Genomic DNA, 11,963 nt, shown 5'->3' on the forward strand with positions numbered 1-11,963 from the left:
AATAAAAGGGTTTTTCACACTCTCCCTCCACGACGGCACGCTCACGTTCACACGGATAGATTTTATTGAGATCAGCGCATTTAATAAAAGGTATTCAAAGATAATTGATTAAAATAAAAAAGATTGAAACAAGTCACTCTCTAGAACTAACTGCAATTTTTGGTTGATTGATTAAGGTAAAAAAATGAAACTATTTGATAAGCCAATAATGGAGCTGTGGATGATAAAAAATTATCACCTATTCCTAGTATCACTTCTTCACGAGGAAAATGATAAATTGAAAAGTTGAACAATATGAAGAAGAAGTTGAGCGAGATCGAATTTATAATAATGATGAACTTGTTACTCAAATCAAATCTAATTGTGTTATATCTTTTACATGAAAAGGTTTTTGCAGCTTGACATTCATCTTTGAGATTGTGATGTTTTCTTTTGTGGCCAATTTGGTAGCTCGGTTAGTCGTCATCATTTTGGACATCTCTTAGGAGGAGTTGAAGCTAATTCGTTCTTGAGATTTTGTAGCACGAGTTCCAGGAGTTGATGGGATGTAAGACTGTTTGGTGGAAGGCTTCTGGACAGTTTGGAGGTGTTGTGTCGGCAAGGAAGGGGGATGTTGGACTCAGCTAATTTTCTTTCTTTAATGGGTGATCAGATCTAGCCAATTTCAACCCATGAGAAAAAACCCGTCAAAAAAACCCAAAAACAAGTTGGGTTTTCATGGGTTTTTCTCATGGGTTTTCAAGTTGGGTCGTGGGTTTGTACACCGCTAATGACTGGTGATTCCCAGTAGTGATATGTACACCTCTGCACAGAACCCGAGTGCTAATATATGGCTTTTCAAATTTCTTTGAGAAACACTTTAATACTTGAATACAGTCCAAAAAAATATCCTCTACTACCTTGAATAATTTTCTTGGTAAACCTTGTTTATCCATATGGAAGGATGCACAATGTCTGCCAGATCCCAACAGTACTATCTACACCCCTGCAAAGAGCCATGGTGTGGGCATCTCTTAGTTTTGTGTTCTAGCCTCAAGCCTGGATGTTTCATCATCTCTGTAAACCTTGTTCATCCATGTGGAAGGATGCACAATGTCAGGCGGATCCTAACAGTACTATCTTGTACACCCCTGTACAGAGCCATGGTGTGGGTGCAAGGAGTCAGCTACTGTTGGGTTGACACTTCACTAAAAAAGGTGAAGAATGGACAAAGAGGAACTCTTCCCTTGGTGCACCCAAGTGAAGACTACAGTTAGGTAAACTCTAAGAAGAGGGTTTGATTCCAGTGGGGTGGCTGAGTAATCCTTCAAAGGATCTTACTCTGAGCTCTGGTTTGAAGTGCACTCTCACAGCCTGCAGAACTTTACACTTTGATTACTCAAAGGCTCTGCTGGATACTTTACACTCAGTCTCAGGATATATCCTATGCATTTCTAAAGCTTGATTCTATAGCTATTCCCACTAGCTTAGAACCACCACTTTAAAGCTTACAAGGGCTTGAGGAAGGTTGTAGAACTATAAGATCAAGTACAATAAAATCACTTTACTCAATATTCTTGGTAAGAATCAATGATATCAAACAAATAAAAGAAAATGTGCTTGAAACAAAAAAAAAAGATGCTGCCACAAATCTTAAACCCTATCATTGTCATGCCAGGGTCATAGCTATAACAGTGAAATCCCTTGGAATCCTGAATCTCCGTGACCATATGATCATGACAATCAAGAAGTCATATGTTGGGGTCCAAACCCTTTCTTCATGGGCTTGGACATTGCCATGAGCAATTCACACCATTCATTAAAGACCGTGTGGCGGAGCTACAAGACCCATCTCTTGATTGTGATGTTGACACCAGCTCAGGGTCTATATCGCCTGATCATCATGCCACCCAGCTTAAGTACACATTCATTGTGCCTATTTGACACGGTGCAGAGGAATCCAGCACCATCATTCATGGCCCTCATGCAAATCATAGTAAGGCGGACATTTTCTAGCAGCGGGGTGGTGGTGATGGGGCAAAGTAAAATTGATTGTGATGTCTTTTCTGCGGCATTGCCATCAGACATGGCCACTGTGGCATTGACAAAGGACACCGGGACAGTATGTTGGGAGAAAGGCACAGATTAAAATGTCTGAATGACAATACTTAAAACAATTGGTTGGAGATGTGGCCATGGCACAGTATGGTGTTAGTGTTGGAACTTGAAGCAGACTATGTTGCTACAACCAAGATTTCACGGATCAAGATACGGGAGGGCGGCTGGCCGCCCACAAAACTCTAGTATATGAAAAAAAAAAATCTTGTAAAAAAAACAGGAACAGAGATAGAAAATAAGATCAAGTTGAATTCATTGAATTTTTTCTTCATTTCTTCCAGAAAAAAGGGATACAAGTTGAATGATCATAGAAAAAAACCCTCCAAACAAACACAGCAGAAAAAACACTGATTTCAAGACTTAAGATCCATTTTGTAAACCATGATGATATATATATATCTCTTCATTGAAAAAACCAAACCTATCCAAAAACCAAAAAACCAAAAAAAAACCAAAAAAAAACCATTCTATCCAAGGGGTTTAATGACTAAACTAGGAAAAAAAGGATTAATAACTAAACTATGAAAAAATATCCTAATGACTAAACTACTGATTTTTTTTGAAAAAAACACTTTCGGCTTTAGAAAACCTTGAATCCATCACTCACATATCACACAACAACATCTTAAGAAACAGAAAAAAACCTTTCCAAAGTAATTCAAGTCCAAAGCAAAAAAACAGAACATTACAAGAATTGAACACATTCCTCCTTACACAGGTGATATCTCAGTTCATGTATCAAAAAGATTCAAACAAATGCTAAAAACCCCCCCAAAAAAATGCAAAAATCAGATTAATGATCAAAAGATAACAGAATCAATCCATCAATCCATCAATCAAAAAAAAGGATGACATACACCATAGGGATCTGAAACAGATGGATTAATTTGTGTACCATGAGACCTCATCATTCCAGGCAAATCTTCTAATCTAACTTCCGGGTATTTTTCAAAATTCGATGAATCTCCCGGTACACCTATCCTAGGTAAGATTGGAGCCTATTCCAAAAAGTACCCAAACCACAAACCCATCAATCAAAAAAAAACCAAACCAAAACAGATAAAAGATTCCAAAAAGGAGATATAGAAAAACTTTGCAAGACTGACTCGAATCGTTTGACGACCCAATGCATCCCAATCCACACCAGCAAACCAAGGATGATCTCTAATATCATTAGCACCACCTTTCAAGTTTCCCAATCGTTTAGATCGATCATTCATCAAGAGTCTAGTGATCAAATCTTGTGCTAATAAATCAAGATGTGATGGAAATCCTAATTCACCACTCAAAATCTTTTCATAAATCCCAAATGGTCCTGATCCATCTGAACAAAAGAATGGTGGAAATCCCGATAACATTTCATACAGTAACACTCCAAATGCCCACCAATCTGCTGGTTTTCCATGACCTTTAGATTGAATGATTTCAGGGGCTAGGTATTCTGGTGTACCACATAGAGTCCACGTTCGATCTGGTACTTTCTTAGCAAATCCGAAATCCGTCAATTTAATGTAACCCTATATGAGTCCATAGTATCGGAAAGAAAAAAAAGGCAAGATGAGCTAAAAAGGTATTTAGGATGGTGAGCTTCAAGAAAAAGCTTACGTTGGGACCCAAAAGGATATTCTCAGGTTTCAAATCTCTATAAACGATATCCAAATCATGTAAACCTTGTAAGGCCAACAAGACATTAGCCGCAAAGAACCTAGCCACATCCGATGTAAACCGACCAGCTCGTCTAAGATGACTAAACAATTCACCACCCTGTACAAACTCTAACATCATATATAAGTTACGTTCATCTTGAAAGGTACAATTCAATTTCACACAACCTTTCGGTTCAGGTTGTTGTGAAGACACTAAGGCTAATAAATCTTTTTCTGAATTCATATGTTCTACTTGTTTTAATCTTACGATTTCTACTTTTGATAAAACTTTCATTGCATAGAATTCATCGCTTGATCTGTCTTGTGATGATGATCTTAGTTTGACTAACAAAACTTTTCCAAACGTTCCCGTTCCTAATGTACAAATCACTTCAAAATCTGATAAACTTAATCCGAATTGCGCTCCTTTTCGGTATACTGATCTCGGTCGATCTTCACTGATAGGTGGAGAGCTAGGTATGTGTTTCGGTATAAACGGAAGAGGTTCGATCTGACTAGATGCAGAGGTAGTAGGTAAATGTGATCTTTGATTTGTTGATGACGGTTGTGGTCCAGTTTGATTAGGTCTTGAATGAGAGATTTTGAATTGATCAAAGGGATGGTGAGATTGAAGTTCAGAAGGTAATTGATGTAGAGGTGAGATCGTTTGATAATCCATCAATGGTGATGGAGTGTGTTGATCATCAGAGGATGATTTGTTCAAAAACGAGAGATGTTGATAATGATTTACATGAAGTGGATGAGGTGATGTAGCTGATTTGGTATGATCAGGAGTCCAAGGAGACGGGTTATTTGACGAACTAGTTTCAATCGTTGTGGTAGGTGAGAGTAAAGGATGACTTGAATTAGAAGTAGCACTAGAAGTAGGACTAGATTGATGGTTCGAATTCGAATACTTCATATTTGCTGATTGAAGTTGAGATTGATTGATGGGTGAGTTGGGATGAGCTTGATGATGAAAAGTGATCCATTGAGGTTCAGGATGATGAAGTTCATAGCAAGTTGAAATGGTAGGTGAAGAACTCAATGAGATTGTAGAACAAGAAGTACTAGGAGTTGGTTTCATATGAGCTTGATGATCTAGATGAGGATTGATGGATGAAGAAGAAGAAGAAGGATGATCGATTTGATTTAGATTTGGAGATTGAATAGATTGATGATGTTGATGATGATGTTGATGAAAGGAGTGTGATTTTGAATGTTTTGATGATGATGGTTGATTGTTATAAAACGAATTAGAATTATGATGATGATGATGATGGTGATGATGATGATGATAGTAAGCCGACATTGGGTTTGGTAAAGTGATCTGATGAAATCCGGTATTGAAAGAGATAGGATGAACGGATGAAATTCCAATATGATTTCCGGTACTAGTAGTAGTAGTAGGATTGATATGAGGATTGTAATTTGATTGAGGAACAGTAGTGTTTGTGATCAGATGAAATTGATTGATAGGTGTTGATGAGTTTGTGACTAGATTGAATGTATTGATTGATGGTAATTGGACGAAATTTAAATTAGATTTAATCTGAGAATTGGTAGAATTACAGATTGCAGATGTTGGTGCTGTTGTTGTTGTTGCTGCTGATGATGATGAAGATGAAGATGGTACTGGTACTGGTAATGGTAATCTTGGTGATGATGAGAAAGAAGGTGAAAATGAGATCGGATGATGATGATGATGAAGAGATTGATTTGAAGAATGATATGAAGATGGTCTTTGATTTTCTTGATGATGATATGGATTAGAATTCCAATTTGAAGTATTCGATGTTTGAATTGGATATCGATGAGTTTGATGTTGATTGTGATTCATAATAAGAATCAATCTTAAAACATTCAATGAAATGATAGAAAATTAAGAAAAACTAATAAATGATTCAAAATCAAAGCTTTTGCTTCTAGACAAATCAAAAAGAAATCTTCAAGATCAAGTTGAGATCAAACAAGAGAAGGCCAAACTTTAGAAAGAAACTCTCAATCCAGATATCAAATCAAATCAATCAATCAATCAATCAAATCAATCAATCCAAATGAAGCTGCTTCTCAAGAGTCAAGAGCTTTGATAGACTTTGGATGGGAGTAAAGTCAAGAGTAATCAGTGAGAAATATCTATCGAATTGACGATGATTAATGATTGATTGATAGGTTTCTTTTCTTTTATCTTTGGTCTCACGAGCAGACCATTTGGATCAATCAGATCATAGACTGTAACTGTATCTACAAATTTAATTTAATCTGATTCTCATTCTTCTTGAAACTTGACTCCAAACTGATATTCAATTCCTATCAAGCCTACCAAACCTTACCAAATCATACTTTTCAACCTTCAATCTCCTCGTTTCAAGTTCAACTAGTTCTTCGACATTCTAGAATCATCAAACACCCTCTCTTTCATTTTCCCATCAAATCACAATCAATCAATCAATCCACTCGGCTAATTTCTTCTTCTTTCTTTCTCACTGCTCACACACTTAAACAAACAATCAAAAACAATAATAAATGATCAATCAAATGATCTTTTTAAATAAATTCATTCGAATCGATCGATTGTGATCTTAGATATATAGTATCTGATTTATTAGTTGATCATCATTTTAGGGGAAGAGGAGCGAAGGAAAACAGAGCAAAGACCAACAGAGCTGAACCCTAGAATCATACACTATCAAAGTTTCCTTTACTACCAGACTTACATTCATCAAAGTTCAGGTTTATGAACAATTTCTTCATCTTCATCTTCCAATTTATCTGATCATCTCCTTCATCGGATCAGGTGAATTTAAATTACCCATATTTTCCTGATTCGGATCCCTTGCATGTGGACACTGAACGACGGGCTTTACAACAGTCACACATGGCAACTTCTGTTTTGCGTCTCGCAGCCTCACAAGTCAGCACAAGGCCAGGACTAAGACCAAAGGTATTGGGAGATATTGGCAAGTGCATTCGTAGTCACTCAAGAAAGCTCAACCACACATCCCCTGCTTAAGGAGATTGTAAAAAGAACACCAAATGCGATATACAGTCAACTCTCTCTAATGGCATACAGTTTGGCGGGCAGTTTTCTTATGCATTTAGAGGAATATGCCTTTACAAATCTTGTTTTGGCTGGCAAATCCCATTTTGGTGGGGAAAAACCTCATAAAAACCTATGCATTTAGAGGGAATATGCCCATGAAAGGTATGCCTTTATGGAGAGTTGACTGTAGATTGACCTTATTCTTTTACCATGAACTTTGAGTATTGACTGTCACGTGGTGGGCGGGGCACAATTGGCCTGCCCCCGGGGCACGCCTTTTGGGCTTGATTTTGGGGTGGTGTGCCCATGTTAGGTTTAGGTCTATGTATTTCACCCAGTTAGAGCATCTCCTATCGTTTGAGTAAATCTTCTGTAAATTTTCTGTACATACTCACTCGGTACAGTATCTTTAGATACAGAACAGTGGATTTCCACTATCGTTACTTTATCTCAAACAAATTACAGTACGTACAGTACAGAAACACCTCATTCCCACTATCGTGCATTTGGTAAAAAAACTGTAAATCTCACACTTGATTTCAAAGGCTTATGGTTGAAAAGTGTTCTTTTATCAGACAAACATCCACCCGAGAGGAATCAGTTTGCAAAGAACACAACTGATCTGATAACAACTAAGTTCAAAATAATCACTTTTGAAACAAGAGGATTGGTTTGAGGATGATTGATTTGAGAACGATTGATTTGAAAACAATTGGTTCAAAAACGATCAATGTGAAAACAATCGATTTGAAAATGATAAGTTGAGAACGATTGATTTGAAGATGATAATTAATTTGAAGATGATAAATTTGAAAACGATTGAATAAGAAAACGAATTTTTTATGAAAAAATGACCCTTTGAAGACGCTTGATCTAAAAAATGAAGAATTTACAAGATGGAAGAGGTACCAACACCTCAAAAATGGTGTTTGATGGTGATGTATATACAGGTGTAGTGGGAAGTGGGAGTTGGGACTGTGATTTTGAGGATGAGTTGTATGATCTGCTCGGTAGAAGTCGAGCAGATCTGCAGATACCGACCTCTGCAGAATCGGTAGAGGTCCAGTACATTTACTGGACCTCTACAGAATTTCTGCTGATTCTGTAGGTACCGATGCGTGTTTTTGACACGATTGGGGATTTTGACCCTCGGTACGGTAAAATTTACCGTACCAAAGCCGTTTACCAAGACGATAGGAGATGCTCTAAGAGCATCTCCTGTAAAATTACTGTAACGGTACGGTACATGTTTGTAAAGTACAGTGTCATTAGATACTGTACGGTCCAAATCCACTATCGTCAAAATTGTTAAGGCTCAGACCGGCTAGGCACCAAAGCAGACAAGCCACTCAGCCAACTCACCTGTTTTCGGTTTAGGCTAGTTAGAATGATTAGGAAGGTTTAGCTCAAACCGGTCAGAAGGTTTATGAAGATTGTCATCTAAACCAGGGTTTCTCTTTCTCATGTTTCGTCATATTGTAAATGCCTTGTGAAACAAGTTTTGTATAAAAGCTACTGTGTTCTTCTGAAACTTGTGTCAGCTTTTCTCTTGTCACATTATCATTTTGTTTCGGTAGAATAGCACTAACGCTAGTCCTTCTAGGTAGAACTACATTTCTCTTTTATGCAATAGTCACATTATCATTTTGTTTCGGTAGAATAGCACTAACGCTAGTCCTTCTAGCTTTGTCCCACTCTACAAAAATCAGTCTTTGACAGTACAGTAGGTAATGTACAGATATTCACTTGTGCCACCATCGCACAGTTTTTTCCTGAACTGTAAATCTTGAACCACAGCTCAAACCTTCGCAAAAATCGATTTTCAAAATGCCCACTCGCGACAATCCAGAATACGACATACAAATAAACGAGCTCCTTTCAAACTCCTTTATGTTCAATCACATCCGGAAACTTCAGCAGTACGCAGCAGATGATGACGATAGTGACAAGGCTTTCTTGGCCCTAGAGTTGACGGATGAACAGATGAATTATGAACAAAAGAACCGAAGAAGAAGGATCAAACGTGAAAGAGAAGAGGCCAATGCACGCCTTGGTAGAGATTACTTTAATGAAAATGCCCGCTGGGCTGGAGAGATTTTTGAGAGACGCTTCAGAATGAGCAGAGATATGTTTTTGGATATTTGTGCAAAACTTGAAGCCCATGATATCTTTTGGGTCCAAAGATATGTAGGACCTTTTCTTTCTACATGATTTCAAAGTGCCTGTATCTGATCTGATTTGCCATGTTCTGTAGGACTGCTGCCTTCAGCTTGGCCTATCAACTTTACAAAAGGCCACTTGCGCTATTCGTCAGTTGGCTTATGGTGTTTCAGCGAATATAATAGATGAATATGTGGAAATTGGGGAGACAACTGCAATTTTATGTTTGAAGAAGTTTGTACAAGGAATCATTGAAATCTATGGACCCGAATTCCTCCGCCCACCAACAGAAGATGAGCTTGAAAAAATAACCAAAGAGTACGAGATTCGTGGATTTCCAGGTTGCAAAGGTTCCATTGATGGAATGCATTGGGTTTGGAAAAACTGTCCATCAGGATGGGCGGGACAGTTTCAAGGGAAAGAAAAGAAAACCACCATTGTTCTTGAAGCGGTGGCCTCTCAAAGCACCCGGATATGGCATGCATTTTTTGGAGTTCCAGGCTCTCTTAATGATATCAATGTACTTAATCAAAGTGCCCTCTTTGATAGATTTTTATCTGGTAAGTAATCATTTGTATTTTTTTAAAAACTCACAAACTGATGATGGGTCAAACAGGCACCGATGAATTATTGAATTTTGAAGTCAATAATAATCAATACACACGAGGTTATTACCTTGCTGATGGTATCTACCCAGCATGGCCCGTTTTAATCAAGACCATCAATAATCCGGGAGATGACGCATCAGCACATTATGCCAAATTACAAGAAACCGCTCGAAAGGATATTGAACGAGCTTTTGGTGGCCTTCAAGCCCGATGGCATATCCTTGCTGTACCATGCAGACTTTGGGCTTTGCATGATATACGTAGGATTATGTACGCATGTATTGTTCTTCACAATATGATTGTTGAAGATAGGGAGGTTGTAGATCCCAAAGTCGAAGATTTTCCTACAAACACAGAGATTGTTCCAAATCACCGTGATCCACGAATCCGACAAACACCTACTCAGTTGGTATCAAACTATCTCGATTTACGAAATTCTGAATTACATCGCCGACTCATGAATGATCTCAAGATTCATAACTGGATGGCACGAGGGGCACAGGTTGGTAGAGGTAGATGAATCAAGACTTTTCATCTCTTTGGAATTGGGTCTATACAAGCAACCAGAAACAATGTGAAGCAATCAAAAATTAAAATGAAATGATAAACAGAAAGAAGAGAAAACAATAACATCTATTTAACAAAAATTGAAGAACATGAGAATTTTGAATCTTTAATGAAAAGGAACTCTCTGAATAGATTGATTCTAAGGCCTCTTCTTTTTTAAAATCGATTGAATCTAAAAATACTATTTGAGTTAAAATCAATTGAATCTGAAAATACTATTCAAGTTAAATTCATTGAGTCTAAAAAGACTTATTTGAGTTAAAGTGATCAAGTGTGAAAAATCATATTGGGTGTCTAATGTACAATATTGTTTTGAGTTGAGTGATTCTAAAAAGACAACTCGAGTTAAATCTATTGACTTTAAATGATATTAAATTGATGAGGATGAAGATTCGTCCTGAGTTTGATACTTTTCTTTTAAACGTTGTTGCATCATTCTGAGGACCTCCTTAGCAACAGGAGTGTGACAATTTTCCTCCGACATCATTAATACTTTCAGCTCGTTGACTTGAACTAAACTGGCTTTGGCTTCAGCATCAGCCTTGGCCATATCCTTTGCCACCTCATTACCTTCCTGGATAGCCTTTAGTCGGAGTTCAGCTAAATCATTGTTGCGTTTGATTTGTTCTTGACGAGTCTTTTCCACCTCTTCAGCCTTTGCATCGTCAAAACGCTTCCGTTTCGATTTTTTGGTTCCAATTGGTCGTTCTGGGCTAGTGGCACGAGGGGTACTGGGATTGGAGGACTCGGAGGCCGCTTCGCTAGAGGGGATGCTAGCGATCACCATCGCTAATGGACCAGGAGGAGGTTGTGGGGTAATCCATTTGGGTGCAGTCGACAGAATCCTCCAAGCTGGGAGGGATTTGAAGTGATATCGCGGGTTCATTTCATCGTAGATCTTGATTGCGAGATCCGGCCAATCGGTCTTGACAGTGCCACTGGGAGGCTCACGTTCGATCTGGGCATAGATCAATGAGAACTTGAGGGTGGCTGTCTTCAAAGAGGCCCATCTACAAAGTGTAATACAAATAATCAGTTTGATTATTTGAAATCATTTACAATATAAAAACAACTTGCCTTATTTTGACTGAATTTACATCTCGCTTCTCAAAAGGTGAGATCGAGTTGAGATAATCGGTCACTCGTAGGAAAAAGACCTCGCCGCTCTGATTTGTTCCGAATTCGGGTTGCTGGCTGATGTGAAGCCAAGCCTCGGCTAGCTTCTCCTCTTCGGCCGAAGACCAGTTGTTCGATTTTTTCTTTTTTGATTTAATTTGATTGTTTGAAAATTGATTGTTTTGTTTGTTGTCTTGAGTATCTTCAAAATTATGAATTGATTGTTCTTCAAGTTCATTGAGTTGATTCATTTTGATGGATTGAAACTAAGGTTGAGTTCGATATCAATGAAAGTCGAAAGATGAAACAAAAATCGAGGCGTGTGTAGGTGTGAAGTTCGCTGGGTTCGGTAGTTTGTGTAGATACCGACTCGGTAGAGGTCCAGTACATTTGCTGGCCCTCTACCGAATTTCGAGTGAATCCATAAGTACCGATCTGTACTTTGGTCACGATTGGGGTTTTCCGGCCTCGGTACAGTAAAATTTACCGTACCGAGGCCACTTACCAAGACAATAGTGGATGCTCTTACTGTGTGATTATGGGTGAAAATGTTGGTTCAGCATCAAGAATTTTTTCAAATCACACCTCAAAGTGCTCAACTTGAAACACATCCCCAATCTCAAACCCACTGTTAGCCACTATTGTTTCAGATGAGGGGTCTGAGAACAAGGATTGGGATGAGGATGAGCTTTTTGGTGATTAACTTTAATGAATGTTGATGAGATG

General features: G+C 38.2%; 1 protein-coding gene across 1 annotated transcript; it reads right to left on the reverse strand.

Annotated features, from left to right (window-relative positions):
- Positions 1-3,002: 3,002 nt before the first annotated feature.
- Positions 3,003-4,158, reverse strand: MELLADRAFT_25984 (uncharacterized protein; the record flags this gene model as incomplete). The annotated part of the gene is made up of 3 exons (XM_007407823.1): positions 3,003-3,095; positions 3,204-3,614; positions 3,703-4,158. Coding segments are annotated over 3 exons (960 nt in total), but the record flags the coding sequence as incomplete, so codon positions are not given.
- Between the last annotated feature and the right edge of the window lie 7,805 nt (positions 4,159-11,963).

Source organism: Melampsora larici-populina (assembly GCF_000204055.1).
Source record: "Melampsora larici-populina 98AG31 unplaced genomic scaffold MELLAscaffold_10, whole genome shotgun sequence".
NCBI lineage: Eukaryota > Fungi > Basidiomycota > Pucciniomycetes > Pucciniales > Melampsoraceae > Melampsora > Melampsora laricis-populina.